At 35.5% G+C, this 12,921-nt stretch overlaps 1 protein-coding gene across 3 annotated transcripts in view; it reads left to right on the top strand.

Annotated features, from left to right (window-relative positions):
* The window catches only part of KCNK2 (potassium two pore domain channel subfamily K member 2), a 228,312-nt gene that overhangs the window by 142,043 nt on the left and 73,348 nt on the right, over positions 1–12,921 (top strand). For all 3 annotated transcript variants that reach the window (XM_032644171.1, XM_032644181.1, XM_032644163.1), the window contains 2 exons: positions 6,552–6,712; positions 8,920–9,106. In XM_032644171.1, coding sequence (XP_032500062.1) covers positions 6,552–6,712; positions 8,920–9,106 — 348 coding nt within the window. The remainder of the gene's footprint in view (positions 1–6,551; positions 6,713–8,919; positions 9,107–12,921) is intronic.

Below are 12,921 nucleotides of genomic sequence, written 5' to 3'. Positions count from 1 at the left end.
ATTTAGATAAATTCCTGCTTTAGTGGTTGTTTGTGTTTTTGTTTCTTAGCATTATTCATAGACTTGTTTAGAGGCTTATGTTGAGTGGTTTATATTCTACTCTTTTTCACTCTCCTTTTACTTCTTACTGTTTATTTATCTACGGGTCCTTGCAGAATTTCCTGATACATGACATTAATATTTTATTTCTCAGTATAGACTATTTCGAGGCTTTTCTTGGGTCTGTCCTACTACTAGTGCTTAAATGCTGCATATTGAGAGTACCTGTGGCCTCTGAGTAGATTTAGTATTTGAATAGACCTAGCTTAGCCACTTCCTAGCTGGCCTCTTATATTACAGAGATCCAAGTAAAATATGGGCCCAAACTTATGCTAACCCAGCTTTTTAAGTGCAGTGTTGTTTTTTTGGGTATTTTTGTGGTATGTGGGCCTCTCACTGTTGTGGCCTCTCCCGTTGCGGAGCACAGGCTCCGGACGCGCAGGCCCAGCGGCCATGGCTCAAGGGCCCAGCCGCTCCGCGGCATGTGGGATCTTCCGGGACCGGGGCACGAACCCGTGTCCCCTGCATCGGCAGGCGGACTCTCAACCACTGCGCCACCAGGGAAGCCCAAGTGCAGTGTTTTAATGGGAGTATTCCTCACACACACATTGCTAGTTTTGGTTTTCAGTGTAGCAAATCTTTGTCTATTTGTGTACCTTCATTAATGTTTAAAGAAAAGTTGGTAGATATCGTATTTAGTTGATCTTATTAATAACTTGGAATTTTTTGAAGCAGTGCTTTCTTCATCTTTGTGTCTGCAGTATCTTACACAGTGTTTGGCATGTAATATTTATTGAATACTTTTTCATCAAACAGAATTAAATCATACTTATTGCTGTGGTGATATTTGATTTCTGTGTAGAGCTTGCTACCTTATGATATAAAATTGATCAAAAGTAAAATAATAGTAGTGCATTTTTTCTTATCTAAATTTCTTCTCTGTGAGATTGGGGTAATAGAACCTACTTCCTAAATTTTTGGTCAGAATTATTTAGATGTGTATTTTAAGCTGGGTTTAACTTTAGAATGAACTATGTGAATGCAATTTCAATTTATTGTTGCTTTTATCCTTGCTGTTGTCAATAAATGTAATCATAAACTACTCTTTCTACATTGGAAGCTGGCTAAGGGATTAAAGATCTGCATGAACTGCCTATTAGTCAAATAGGGCTCTTAAATCTAGAGTACGTGTGCTGCAGCCAACAAGTCTAAACAGTTTAACTATGGTACTTAATTTCAGGCAGTCTGAGGCAGAGGGTAGAAAAGCTGCTATTATCCAATAGTGTTGCTTATTACAAGTTTAGTCTGACGTTTTTCAATAGAAGTGAACTTGTTTGTGAAAGTTGGCCACTTGACAGTCTTTCAGTAAATATTCCAAGTACTCCAGTAATGTATTTGGGGTTTATCAATGTATCATTATGGATATTTGATATTTCCCAGTAACAGGTATATTTGTAAGTAACAACCCAAGGTCTACATATTAAGGCTGGAGACGAAAGGCAGAAGTCTAAATTTGAACATTTCAGATCACAAATGCAGACAGGTTAGGTTCAGGACAACTTCAGCCCTGAAAGTGAAGTGAAAGTTTGCCTGTTTGGTCAAGAAGAGCTCTGGTAGGACCAGTAACAGAGGCGATTGGGTCTTTTCTGCACTGCTTCTCGGTAAAAACACTTTGCCTCTACATAGAATTTGTGTTCTTCTTTTGACATACGGCATCGTTATATTGTTGTGTAGTTGTATTTATCCTTCATTTCTTTATGGTTCTGCCCTAGGAGTTCTATTTAGAGAATCATTCTCCTGTCCTTTCATGTATATTTTATGGTCACATTTTCTTCATATTTGATTATTTAATCTATCTGGTAATATTTAGTGTATACCATGAGGCAAGGACATAATTTATTTCTAAGTGGCTTACTATGTACCCCATCATTGTTTACTTAATAATCAATTCTAATTGAGTCTCTAACTCTACATTGATATGAAATGTCATATTTAGCAAACAGTACATTCAGTTATATGCTGGGTCTTTTCTACGCTTTCTGTTGTTTTCATTCATTAATTTTCCACATAGTTTTAATTATTAAAACTATAGATAACGTAGTTTTAATTTGGAAGTAAATTTTGCCTCATATTAGTCATGCTTTTAAATATTTATTGACTTATTGTTAATTTTATCCCAGATGAATTTTAGGATCATTTCATTAGGTTGTAAAAATTTTTTAAACTATGGAATTTTTTTTTTTTTAAAACATCTTTACTGGGGTATAATTGCTTTACAATGGTGTGTTAGTTTCTGCTTTATAACAAAGTGAATCAGCTAAAACTATGGAATTTTGATTGCAAAGATAGTAAATTTAGTTAACTAGTAGGAGAGAAATTTAGTTATTTTATGAGTTCTCATACAGAAACACTGTATTTCCCTGTATGCTTTTATTTTTCTCTACCCTCTTTCTAAAGTTTTGTAAACTTTTTAGGTTTATATGTCAGTCAATCAGTCAAGAACTATTTATTGATTCTCAATGCACTAGTTAATAAGCCAGTAAGGTTTTTGAATTATAGTCTTAACAACATATAAGTAAACAATAAATCAGTCTCTACACTCGTGGGACTCATAGTCAAGTGAGGAATAAGGTATTAAATCAATTGTTGCAAATAATTAAATAATTGCAAGTGTGCACAGTGTTTGAAGGGGTATTATTTATTTGTAGTATTAATAAATTCTGCCAGAAAAGTGACCTGTCCACTTCGGGCTGTTCAGATGGGGTGACATATATGGGCCTCCTGCTAGGTAATCCACTTACAGTGGACCTGCAATAGCTTTCCGTGGAAAGCCCTTCCCTTAAAGTGATGTGAAGACGAGATGATAGCTATTCTGGTGCTGTATTTATATAAATGTCAGGGGTTAGCCTACAGGCTTCCATCCAGATGTCTAGCACAGACTATGTACGGTCTCTCAGATTTGACTCTGTCTTATTCTGTAGTGTATTGGTCAATATTAGGTAGCTGGGGGTGTGGGGGGGAGCCCTAAACTGTAGCACTTGCCAATTTCTGAGGTGTAAGTATTCCTACTACAGTTGATTTCATACTGTCAATGTGAAGTCAGCTGACTTGCAGAATTCCTGAGAATTTAACCACTGATCTCTTCAAGACAGCTTCAGGGTATCTTTGAAACGCCCTCCTCCTCCCAGGTCCTATCCTCTGGTTTCTGCCTCACCCCGCCTCCTCCAAGGTCAGGCCCCATCAATCTTCAGTCTTGTCTGTTCCCTTAAGCTCTTGGGAAGCTGGATTGCCTGCTGCTCTTATAACTTTCTTGCCAAGCACATGTGATGCTATAAACTGACAGCTGCTCTCCTCAGGCAAAGCATTTTGAGCGTGAACACCTTAATTTAGGAGTTAAAAGAAAACAAAATTTAATATGGTTTCTTTTCCATTTTCTTCTTGCCAGAACAGTCTGTTTCACCCTGAGGCAAGGAAGGTGCTGCTGACTAACCACGGGAAAGGGTCAGGAAGTCCAGACAACCACTAAGATTAATAGTTTAAAAGCTTGGCATACTGTATCGCTTAGAGTCAATGGATACTTTTTGTAAGTCCATTAATAATATCAAGTCATTTAACCAGGGTCTGTTCTTGGGTTAGACCCTGTGGTGTATCCGTGGAGAGGAGACCACTCTTATTTTATGCAGGGAAGAGGAGAAGACGTGAGGAACATCCCCTGAACAACCACGTGATCCTGTCACCTGGGCAGATGTTTAGGGTGTCGTTGGCATGCCCTTTATGTCAGAAAATGGCTAGGTGACTTTGTGTGTGTGCACTGGGTGACTGTGTGAGGGCAGCCACCTCTGAGGCACAGATTCAGCTGGAGAGCTCAGCGTAATGGTGTCGAGAGAAACATTTGGAAGGTGAAGCAGAAAGAGACTCAGAGAAGAATCATATCAGGTTCCTTCAACCCTACTCGCTTCAATTCTCCCTTCTTCTAACTTTGGAGATGATAAAGAGGAAGTACAGAGATGCCACAAGGAACTGGTTTCTGTTTTTTGATCAATGAAAGGTGATTGGCTTTCCTTACATCTAGAATTCTTTGGATTTGGGGCCATTTCATTTGTGATATAAATAGACTTTCTGAGGAAGTCCTCTGTCCCCTTTTCTGAAGATGTTCCAGTGGCTTCTGGGCCGAATCTGAGTCGGTGATGGATGAAAAGTTGGAGCCCTTTATTCCTATGCCCTTTTAACTTGTGTGGGGCAGATCAAATTGAGCCCTCTGATACTTAGGCTTTTATCTTTTAAACAAACTGCAGAGCCTACTTATAGCAATGCCACAGTCAGTATTAAAGAAAACGTTGTATCTTTTCTTTTTGATCCTTGACCCTTTCTGGAGGTAGGTTACTTCTTATGGATATAACTTTGAAGACATTCGTCCTCTTATGCAAGAAGAGAAAATGGGATGGTATGGGATAACTCAGATGCCTGCCCTACTTCAGGTCACATGGTTATTCATCTGGAGAGGCAATAAAATAGTGTTGGATCTTAGCAGGACTCTCTGTAATAATCAGAGAACCCAGGTCAAACCAGTCCACACTGCTGATTTAGCAAGGCTCTCTTGTTATTGGTATTCTGCTTATTGATGCTAGAATAGAGGACAGGGTAGAACTTGTTGAGTTCCATCTTGGATAATGGACAGAAATGCTGCACCATCCCAAATAGTCCAGTTTAAGCATTCTGTCTAACACTTGTGATGGGCTTTTTCTTCTTCACGTTACCTTGATACAAGACTTCTCGGCCTTTTTCACACTTGCCCTGGATGGACCTTTGTACATATTGCCCTGATGTTCAGCGTTCCAAGGCATTAGTAGATAAGAGCAGATGGAAGGTAAATGAGTTAAATGTGTAGACAGCTTACATCATGTTCCCCAAGCAGTCAGCAGGTCTGGGAAGCAGAAAGGCAGCTGTGAACTGGAGGCTGCCATGAGGAATTAGGAAACCTTGCTATCAAGTTCTATGTGAAAGGCCAATCAGATGCCAGCCCCCTTCTTTCCGGCCAACACTACTTGAACCACTCTCCTTTGAAGAGAATCTTACATGCCCCACCAGATTAACCACGATTCTCACTGAGGCTGGGAAATGGATTTCAGCCATAAAAACTAACCAAACTACTATTATACTGTGCTTACAAGTATGAAAATATGACCAGGAATTCTCAGACACTTGAAGAAAGTCACCTAAATGAAGGAAGTGTAGGATTTCTCTCAGGGAATAGAGTTAATTTATGATACAACATTGTTAAAGAAATGAATGTAATTGTTATTTTCATGGCATAAGAACCGACTAATGAAAACGGGCAAAGTTCTTGAAAATTAAATACGTTTGAAAAAACCCACAACCCTCAATAGATGAATTGACTAGCAATGAATACCAAATTGACTGAATAGGAAGAAGAGAAAGATGGAAATATTATGGGGAGAAAAATGTATGCGCTAAAATGACCAAATATTAGCCCATCCTCTCCTCCCCCAGGGCAAGTTTTGTGAGGGAGCCACATTAGGACTGGATTTGGGGGGATGATATGAATCCCTTTGATAATATATACCCTTTTTGTTTCCAACAAATAGAACATTCAGATTATTTTCAAAAAACAATGAAACAAAAAAAATTGGCCATTATAAAGCCACAAAGAAAATCTCAATAAATTCCCAAAAATAAAAATCATACAGGCCATACTCTTTGATAGTTATAGTCGTAAAACTAGGAAGTAGCAACAAAAATGCCAATCTTAAAATCCCAATCCACATTCTTGAGTAAAAGAGGAAATTAAAACTAAAATTCCAGATTAATTTAATGTGAAAGATAATGAGAGGATTACATATCAAATAAAATACTCTATGTACTTCTAGAGAACATGCATTCTTTACCTCAAACATGTTTGTAGACATTGCTTTTGTTCTTAAAAAGGGGGGGAATAAAGTTGAGCTGATTTAATCATAACAAGTAGAGCCATCCTTGCACAAAATTGAAAAGCCTTCAGAATCCTCAGAACTTTAACAAGGTTTCGTAATTTTAAGTTTTTATTTATTGCTTTTTTGTAGATACTTGAATGGAAACAAAATTTAAAAGTTGTTATTAAACTTTAAATAATTCAAGCATATTTGAATACTCTTAAATGAAGGCAATACACTCTTAGTAAATGGCAACGAAAACTTTGTAGTCGACGGGATTAGCAGTATAGAGAGGTGGAGGTAAATTTAATGAAAACATTGACTTTATTACATGTGTTATTCCCTCAGTTTTCATCATCTAGTTTAATTGGAACACTAGCTATATTTTGTAGATTGTTAAAATATTTGTTTATAAGAGGATTTTACATTAAAAGCTTATGTGGTATAAAGCAATTCTTAATTAGTTGAAATCTAGGATTGATATAATATTTGGGAATTTCTGAATCAATCTTGAGGTCATATGTTTTAAACTATTACTCACTTATAAACAGCTGAATTCTTCTTCTTCTTTGTGTTTTTTAGGATTTGGAAACATCTCACCACGCACAGAAGGGGGGAAAATATTCTGTATCATCTATGCCTTACTGGGAATTCCCCTCTTTGGTTTTCTGTTGGCTGGAGTTGGAGATCAACTAGGAACCATATTTGGAAAAGGAATTGCAAAAGTGGAAGATACATTTATTGTGAGTACAATAGCCTTTTAACTACATATGTTAATCATTTAAATTTTAAAAATATTGTAACTTTTCTCTTCACCTCAGATACAGTTAGACGTTCATTTACTGGGTTTTCTATAACAATTTATATGTACCTCTATTTGTAAGTAACTCACTGTATAGTTATTTTTATACTTCTTCAAATGAATACATTAATGAATGAGAAAAAGCAAAATATAGGAAAAGAAGTAGAAATCTGACAGTCCTGGGTTCAAATTTCAGATGTATTGTCTCCTAGCTATATTCACTTAAGCTAGTTATTTTACCCTTAAATCTCCATTTTGCCATTTATATAATGTGAATAATGGTACTGATGATGAGGCATTACTCTGAGAGTTAGAGATATTATAAGTGAAAGCCTAACATAGCTAGTAAACTTCAAATAGCCCTTTTGTGAAGGATCAAATAATACATAGCAAACACGATAAAGGGGATCATATAACTTAAGTTAGTCATGTTATTGATAGAGATTTAACTAAGGGATGTAATTTAGTAGAACCAAAAGTAATACACAAGATGTTCATGGGTATATATTCAATAGAAGAAATAAAATAAAATGAAAATGCTCTAATTAGATCTTAAGTGAAAAATATCATGATGACAAGCTTCTATTCTTGAAAAAAAATTATGAATAAAGAAAATAATTGTTAGTGAGATTATAAATGGTTTGTTAGTACTGTCACTACTATTACAATACATTTTATTTATTATTCAATAATTTATCTTTTCATAAAAAATTCAATGAAGTATTTAACTCTATTGATGAAATAAGACCACTGAGTATTAGTTTTTCAATTTAAATTATAATTCCAGTTTTAGCATTAGATATGTTTCATATTAAGTTCAAAGTTCATTCTCAAATATTTTTACGTTAGACTAAAGAAGGCATGGTTCTTCCCAACTAGTTGTTTTATCCTCTTTTGGTGTTATATTTTTCTTATATTGATATTAAAAGTATCTTGTATTACATTAACTTAGAGGGAAGGTTAGTGGCATGAACTTGATAATGCTGAATTGTTCTTCATTCATTCATTCAACAGATGTTTGAGTGACTACAGGATGCTGGAGAATGTTTTTCATGCTGTATCCACATCAGTGCATAAAATAAATCCCATGCTCTGGTAGTGAATACATCCCAGTAGTCAAGATTCAACATTTAGTACTAAGCTCTGTTCTGAGAACTTTACAAACATGAATTCATTTAACTCTCATGTATATGATAAGGGTGATAGACTAGAGAAACTTTTATTTCCACTTTCCATTCGATGGTTTTATAGATCTTTATCTCTAGAAAATGTTCAAGCTCTAAAATTCAGTGATTTTTATATGGTGGGGATGTGACGTATAATTGTCATGGTAGATAAGACAGATCCAGGGAGATGAAAATATATAGTGATAACGAAAAAAAGAGATATGGAGATAAATGGCTGTATGTACATACTTCACTTACTATGTTTTGCTGTAGAGATTTCTGAGAAGGGAAAGAGTGAAAAAATATGGGTCCTCTGAGGGCAGCTGTAGCTTAGGGCTGCTGAAGACTTATCCTTGCCTACATATCATGTCTGGTATATTTAGTTGTACAGCTTAAGGCCACAGAACAGAGAGGTAGTTCATCTGGTTCACATGGGAATCAACTTTAAGTCTGTTAGTATTTCACTTTAACCAATTGAAGAATGATAGGAAAATGTGGTAGGAGTGAGAGGGAAAAGTCTTCATGAAATTAATAATTTTATCAACTATCAACAGTAGATATTTAATTCATGGTTCAGTTTTCTCCATTTCATATATTTCTAGATTATCTTTGGCATGCAATGAGTTGTATGCCTATAGAATAGAAATATTTCAAAAGTAGTTCAGGTAAACAAAGAACAATGTAAGTCTGAAATTTTATTCTCAGAGCAAATGTAATTTACTTTAGAAAGTGATTTACCTGTTGTAAAGCTGTGTTAAGGGTAAAGCAGCATCATTATTAGCATTGGTTGTTTTCAGTTATTCATGTTATACCCAATATTTGTAAGTAAGTACAATTAAAATTAATTATAAGAGGGAATAAAATACTATTCTCATTTACTAATTTGCTGATAACAGTGTATTGATATATAGGTCAACTTCACAGGTACATTGATAATCTATCTCAATCGATTTCTCCATCTCTCTCTCTCTCTCATCCTTAGAAGTGGAATGTTAGTCAAACCAAGATTCGAATCATCTCAACAATCATATTTATACTGTTTGGCTGTGTACTCTTTGTTGCTCTGCCTGCAGTCATATTCAAGCACATAGAAGGCTGGAGTGCCCTGGACGCCATTTATTTTGTGGTTATCACTTTAACAACCATTGGCTTTGGTGACTACGTTGCAGGTAAGTTTTTGCTGGTACTGACACTGCTCTCCTAACCCTTCTCCTTTAGTTAGACTTTTCTCTTGGGTTTGCAGGACAACACAGTGACTGTCTTTGTTTCCCAGGGCTGTCATAACAAAGTACCACAAACTGGGTGGCTTTAAACAAAAGGAAGTCATTCTCTCATAGAAGTTCAAAATCAAGATGCCAGCAGGGGCAGGATCCTTCTGAGACTGGTAGAATCCTTCATTGCTTCTTCCCAGCTTCTGGAGGAAGAGACCATCAGTCCTTGCTGGTCCTTGGCTTGCAGCTGCGTCATTCCCATCTCTGCTTCTGTCATCACATGGCATTCTCCCTGTGTTCCTGTCGCTGTGCCCAAATTTCCCTCTTCTTATAAAGACACCAGTCATATTGAATTAAAAGCCCACTCTACTCCAGTATGAATTCATCTTAACTAATTACATTTGCAAGGGCCTTATTTCCAAATAAGGTCATGTTCCAAGGTACCAGGGACTTCGACCCATATTTTTGGAAGACACAATTTCATCCATAACAGTGACAGAGCCAAAAAAAAATAAAGGTGGGGTGGGGGGAGTCATTCCGTGACAGTGAAGGTAAGCAAAAAAGTACAGTTGAATATTTATTTTTCATTCTATGAAAGAAATTTAAATTGCTGGTTGTTCAGAATTTATAGTCCCACCCTAATTTCAGAAACCATTTATCTGCATCTTATTTATTTATTTTTTAGTGGTACAAGAATTCAAGTTTAAACCATCTTTGCTCTTTTTACTAGGGCTTTTCATGTCTTAGGGTTTTTTTCCCCAGTTTTATTGAGAAATAATTGACATACATCACTGCATAGGTTTAAGGTGTACAGCAGGATGGTTTGATCATGAAATGAAATGATTACCATAATAGGTTCAGGTAACATCCATTCTTCTAATGCAGTCTGTCTTGATCTCTGGGGTGCCGAGGGTGCTTCAGCCCCACTTCCATGTCCTAGGATTCTCTCAGTGGTGTCTTGGCCTCGAATAGTTGTTAGTTGTTCTTCTCATGACGGGGAGCAAAGTCAGGAACAAGCTATGTCACCATCTTGGTGACATCAGTCTCTTATGCTTTGGTTTTAGAAACACGTGCAAACTTTAGAAGATGTTCTTAGCTACTTAAAACCTTCTTCTCTAAGATATTTCTCTCCTTTAATTTTCAATTCTAATGTCAATGTTCTGACCTTTTTAATATTTTGTCCACATTTTTAAATAGACGGTTTTTAAAAAATTTTTCCTTCTCTATATATGTTATTTCAGTTGCTATTTGCTTTATTGTTGTATCTCTTAGGTCTTACATTCCTGTCATTTCACCTCTCTCCTTTCTGGTTATGCTATCCAATTATTATTACTGTTCTAACTCCAATTTTAAACAAATTGTGGTAATAGTGGTAAAAGTGATATAATAATGCTCTAACATGAATCAGTTTGACCAGCTCCTGAGAATCTAAACCATTCTTTTTTTTAAAAAAAAAAAATCAGTTTGAAGTGTTAGAAAAACATGCTAATAAACATTATAGTAGAAATGTGCTATTAAACTTCCCAGAATAAACTCACTAGGCTAATTCAGTTTTGAGGGTTTAATACTTTCTGGTTGTTTACTGTTCTTTCTTGACTCAAACTTCTTACTTAAATATTATCAGAAAAGAAAATATGTTGTATAGTTTTATAAAAATCTCAGAGAAGGCCTCTGTTTTTATTATTTGTTAATTACAGTTTAACCTGGCAAAGCCCTTCTTTCTGGGGAATGTATAATACCCTTGAAGATGGGGATATTTTTACAAGCAAAGCTTTGCTTTTGGTCAAAAACACTATGTACACATCTCTGTGCTGGATGGAGGCCCTGAGAAAGGAGGGTACATCATGCTGATGGAGATTTTTTAGTTTTCTAATTAGCAAAATGCAGAGAGAAGAATCTCAGAGATTTGCAGCTCCACGTAGGACGATGAGCTTCTGTCCTAAAATACCCATTTTTCTACCTTTCATTGACGACATAGATATAATTCGCATAAGTAGAAGTTGAAAGTGCTTTAATGTAGCAGAAAGTGAGACACAGTGATGATAACAAAATTTATACTGTGGCATGTTAATCTTAGGCTGTTGTACCACTTTATAAATATAATTAACAAGGTCTTATAATTACTGTGGAATATATAGGTATTAGGTGACGAGTCTTCCATTTTCAGGCCAACAGCCTTGTATTACACATGTTATTGTATTCAATTTAATTTTTAATGTTTTATGGTAATGCATAGGTATGTTTATTTATTAATGTGTTTATTTTTCAGCTTTATTGAGGTACAGCTGACAAACAAAATTGTAAGATATTTAAAATGCACACTGTGGTGTTTTCATATACATTGTGAAAGGATCCAGTTAATTAATACATCCCTTACCTCACTTGCTTCATTTATTTGTTTGTTCAGTGAGAACATTTAAGTTCTTTTATCTTAGCAAGTTTCAGTGATATAATACAGTGCATGTTATTTTAAATATGTGTCAGTCTAGTGTGTGACCCTCATAATCGGAGACTCTCTACAAAAACAAAAATTATAAATTAAAAAAAAGTGGGTGGAATCTTAAAATAGTGTTCAGTTTTGACCACAGTATAAACTGGCTTAGAAAAAAACGAACAAATAATTTTACTTTTGGTTTTGTAGAAGAAGAAAAACAATTTCTTTTTTAATTTCCTTTAGGAGATCCACACTCTGACACTGGTTAGATTAGGTGAGTCTATTAGTAGCCACTCTCAGCTGCCTGAGCTGTTAAGTTCAATGAAAACATTTTGTATATCAGTAGGCACCTGAATACAGAGTCATGGTCACAGTACTGTAGGGGAGCAGGGAAACAAAATATTTGCATGGCATTAAGTGTAGTCTAATAAACATCTTTACTATTACTAGGAATTTATTTTTATTATACCCCTCTTTAAACCCATTATTTTAATTGTATTTGTGGTTTACAGAGGAATAATGAAAAATGGTAGAAATACACTTTGCTAATAACTTGCAAAGGAATTTGATGTGTTCAAAGCGACAAATGCTGAGAAAATTGGAGAAGTAGATGGAAACCACTTTTGTTGACTCATCTTTCTCTCCTTAATTTATGCATTTTGTAGCTGTTTTGGTCTTTGTGAAACTGTAGAACCCTATTCCTAGTACGATAGGCTTTACATGCTAGATATTTGTGGCCAGGGAGCATTTTTGGAATGAAAATGTGGACAAGGGGGCAGATGTGGCAAAGGCTGGCTTAGGAAATGCATGCCCTTTGCAAGAGTCTTTGGAAAACAAAAATTATGAGGTTTTTTTTTTTAAGGATCTTAGAAAATAACTGCCTCTTATAGTTAAGTAGAGTACATAAAAATAGTCTTTCCCTCTGGATACCTTGTGACAATAAAGTAAAAATTAGCCACTAAGTTAAGACGACTTATAACCCTATCTGGGAAATATCAGTTGTTTATTTTTTAGAACTTTCTCTCTTGTTATTAGATGTCCTGACAGATAGTATTCTCACTTAATTTTGATATTTTTGCCAGGAAAAAGCAAGAGGCACTGCTCTAGCTTGAACTTTCTCATCTTTCTATTAGGCTATAAATCTCCAAAGAAAAGAGAGATGTACTTCCCGTAATAGACACTCATTGTCTGATGCCATTCTCAAGCCTGCAAACCCTACTCTGAATGGGATTAGAGTTCAGTTACACTGCTGTACTGAACTTCTTTGAAGACAAATTAAAAAACATATTCTTCAAACTGTGGTGTTATTAAAGGAAAAGGAGTAAATTTTGGAAAGTGA

This window comes from Phocoena sinus, chromosome 1 (genome assembly GCF_008692025.1).
Source record: "Phocoena sinus isolate mPhoSin1 chromosome 1, mPhoSin1.pri, whole genome shotgun sequence".
NCBI classification, from domain to species: domain Eukaryota; kingdom Metazoa; phylum Chordata; class Mammalia; order Artiodactyla; family Phocoenidae; genus Phocoena; species Phocoena sinus.
Note: the sequence above shows the minus strand (reverse complement) of the source record. Positions and strands in the feature narration are given on the sequence as shown.